Source organism: Pteropus vampyrus, unplaced genomic scaffold, assembly GCF_000151845.1.
Source record: "Pteropus vampyrus isolate Shadow unplaced genomic scaffold, Pvam_2.0 Scaffold207, whole genome shotgun sequence".
NCBI classification, from domain to species: Eukaryota; Metazoa; Chordata; class Mammalia; order Chiroptera; family Pteropodidae; genus Pteropus; species Pteropus vampyrus.
Genome location: NW_011888988.1, coordinates 1,895,258 through 1,897,667, shown reverse-complemented (window position 1 = coordinate 1,897,667; position 2,410 = coordinate 1,895,258). Strand labels below are relative to the sequence as shown.

The 2,410-nt window shown below is 42.7% G+C and overlaps 1 protein-coding gene across 3 annotated transcripts in view; it reads right to left on the bottom strand.

Moving 5' to 3' along the window:
• Window positions 1-1,244, bottom strand: part of DIEXF (digestive organ expansion factor homolog (zebrafish)) — a 22,796-nt gene extending 21,552 nt beyond the window's left edge. For 2 of the 3 annotated variants that reach the window (XM_011372450.2, XM_011372452.2), the window contains exons 1-2: window positions 1,025-1,244; window positions 215-254 (exon numbers count right to left, since the gene is read on the bottom strand). In XM_011372450.2, the coding sequence (XP_011370752.1) occupies window positions 215-254; window positions 1,025-1,131 (147 nt within the window). In that variant the 5' untranslated portion in view covers window positions 1,132-1,244. The remainder of the gene's footprint in view (window positions 1-214; window positions 255-1,024) is intronic. The other variant, XM_011372451.2, reaches the window with a different exon arrangement.
• Window positions 1,245-2,410: the final 1,166 nt, after the last annotated feature.

Below are 2,410 nucleotides of genomic sequence, written 5' to 3'. Positions count from 1 at the left end.
TTTCAAACTCTGGTTACTGTTGAAGTTATCACAATAGACATTAATTAGAACAGGCATTTTAATAGACAACTGTATTCAAAAATGAAGCAATATTACTAAAATAATAACATATCTAAAATTGAAGAGTAGAAATGTAGCCAAACTTTATTATTACATATAACCTTAAAAGTAACAACCCAGAACCAACTATTATAAAGAAAGAATAAAGCATTACCAGTTGACAAATCTGTGGTTTAACTTCCTTTCTGGAAACCCTGAGAAGAAACACGTAATGTTAAACTCTAACTGCAAGTATTTAGCAGTTAAGAAAAAGTCTAATGATACAACTTTAAATGAAAAGGGCAGAATATTCCATTATAAACACATTATAACTATAATCCTGTAAAAACTACATATGCACTGGGACAGGGATTATAAGAATATGACAAATAGATTATAATTGACAAATGAAGTTTCACGAGGTCTCATGACAAATACTAGAGTCATACAACAACTGGCTAAATCTGGCAAATAGAAAACCTCGGGTTCACCTTTTCGCGCAAATTTCTAAATTAGAATATCCCTCTAAGTCACTGACAAAGCAGCCTAAAGTGTTGGATGAGGACTAAGATCATAACTGAGAGTCTGAACACTCACAGAGGAACCCACAGCTACCGATACAGCAGTGTCCTCCGTGTAACTGTGGCCAGTGATGTCGAAGGTCCCAAACAATTCTTTAAACAAACACACACAAACAATTCAGAATATCTCTTAAAATACAAAACCCAGCCCACACACAGCGGGCGTGTGGTCTAGCATAAAGTTACGGCCCCAACAAAAGGTAGGAAGACCCATGTGGAGCCCCATCTCACCCAGAATGTACGGGGCCCCGCCCTGAGCAAAGAGGAAGCCGGGGAAGCGTGGAAAGAGGTGGGAGCAGCCCCGTCACCATCCCATGGGAGACCTGTGGACCAAACCAGGGAAAACGCGGGCTTCTACTGGGAAAAAATGCTGCAGCTCTGGCCCCAGCCATGTCCCTCCATACCTGTCATGGAAAGGATGCTCCTCGCCGAAATCCCGAAGATGCTTCTTCTGCTTTTTAGTCAGAGTGTTGAGCAGCTGGCTCCGGTTCCGGCTCCCGCGTTTGCCCATAGTGAAAACTCAAGTTTGTCGGCCTTCAAAAGCCAAATTTTCCAACAGGAAGTTGTCCTGTCAATCCACACGCCGGGCCTCGGCGACAGTGCTTTACGGCAGAAGCAGGTTGCCGTAAAGCAGGCCCGCTTTACGTCGTGCTTGTACGACAGACAGTTAAAATTTCCTGGTCGCGATTTTGCCCCCTAGCGAGGCTCCTTGGAAGCACATGCACGCGTGCCCATTTATTCTGAGTCCTAGAATGTTGACAGTTAGGCTCGGGACTGCCAGGGGTGAGTAAATGGGTGGGCGTTCTTGTGCTTCTGTTTTGGCTGTGGGACTCAACCTGGTAAACATGTAGTAGTGGAGATGGTTGAATGCAGTGACTTTATATTATTCCATAATAAAAATGCCAACCAATATTTAAGGGTGACGGCACATCTCACTTCATCCTCACAGCACTACACAAATGTGTCTTATTAATAAGCCTGATACTACAGATGAGGAAACTGACACCTAGAAAAGGTTACACAATAACAAGAGAGGAGACGGAAACCTAAGTCTGTCTGACGTGACTATAGGCTTTTACCCCACTTGGGTCTGTCACATGCGTGTGACAAGAATGGAGACGCAAGGCTGAGCTTCCCATCCCTCACCCACCTCCCCCCATTTCCTGAAAGTATTAGAAGAGCTAGAAACAAATCTGTTCCAACAGTCTTCGTGTTACAAGAGCAGAAACACATTCACAGAGGTACAGTGTCTTTTCTGAAATCACCCAGAGAGAGTCTACAGCCAGGCTACCCTGAACAAGCCCGGGCCGTCTGGTGTGATCTCAGAAGCTAAGCAGGGTTGGGCCTGGTTAGTACTTGGACGGGAGACCACCTAGGAAGACCAGGTGCTTTAGGTGTAAAAGATAAAAAAATAAGGGATTGTAAGCTGATAAGATCCTTGCAATCTGTAAGGTCAACCAAGGGTTGCCTTGCCTGAAAAATAAAAATAAATAAATAGTTAATTAAAAATAAAATAAAATCACCCAGAGAGCCAGATGTTGGAGGATGCAGTGAAACTGGATCACAGGTCTCACAGCTGAACTCTGGGAAAGAGGGATTGAAAACTTTCCAAAGCGGAGTAACGAATGATTCTGATTTTAATCGTGGCAGTTGTTACACCTCCTTTACAATTACCAAAATTAATCAAACTGTATATTTAAAATTGGTGAATTTTAATGTATGTAAATAATAACCTCAATAAACAAAGAGGAAAACATCAAAAAGCAAAACTGGACTCAGTACTCCAGACA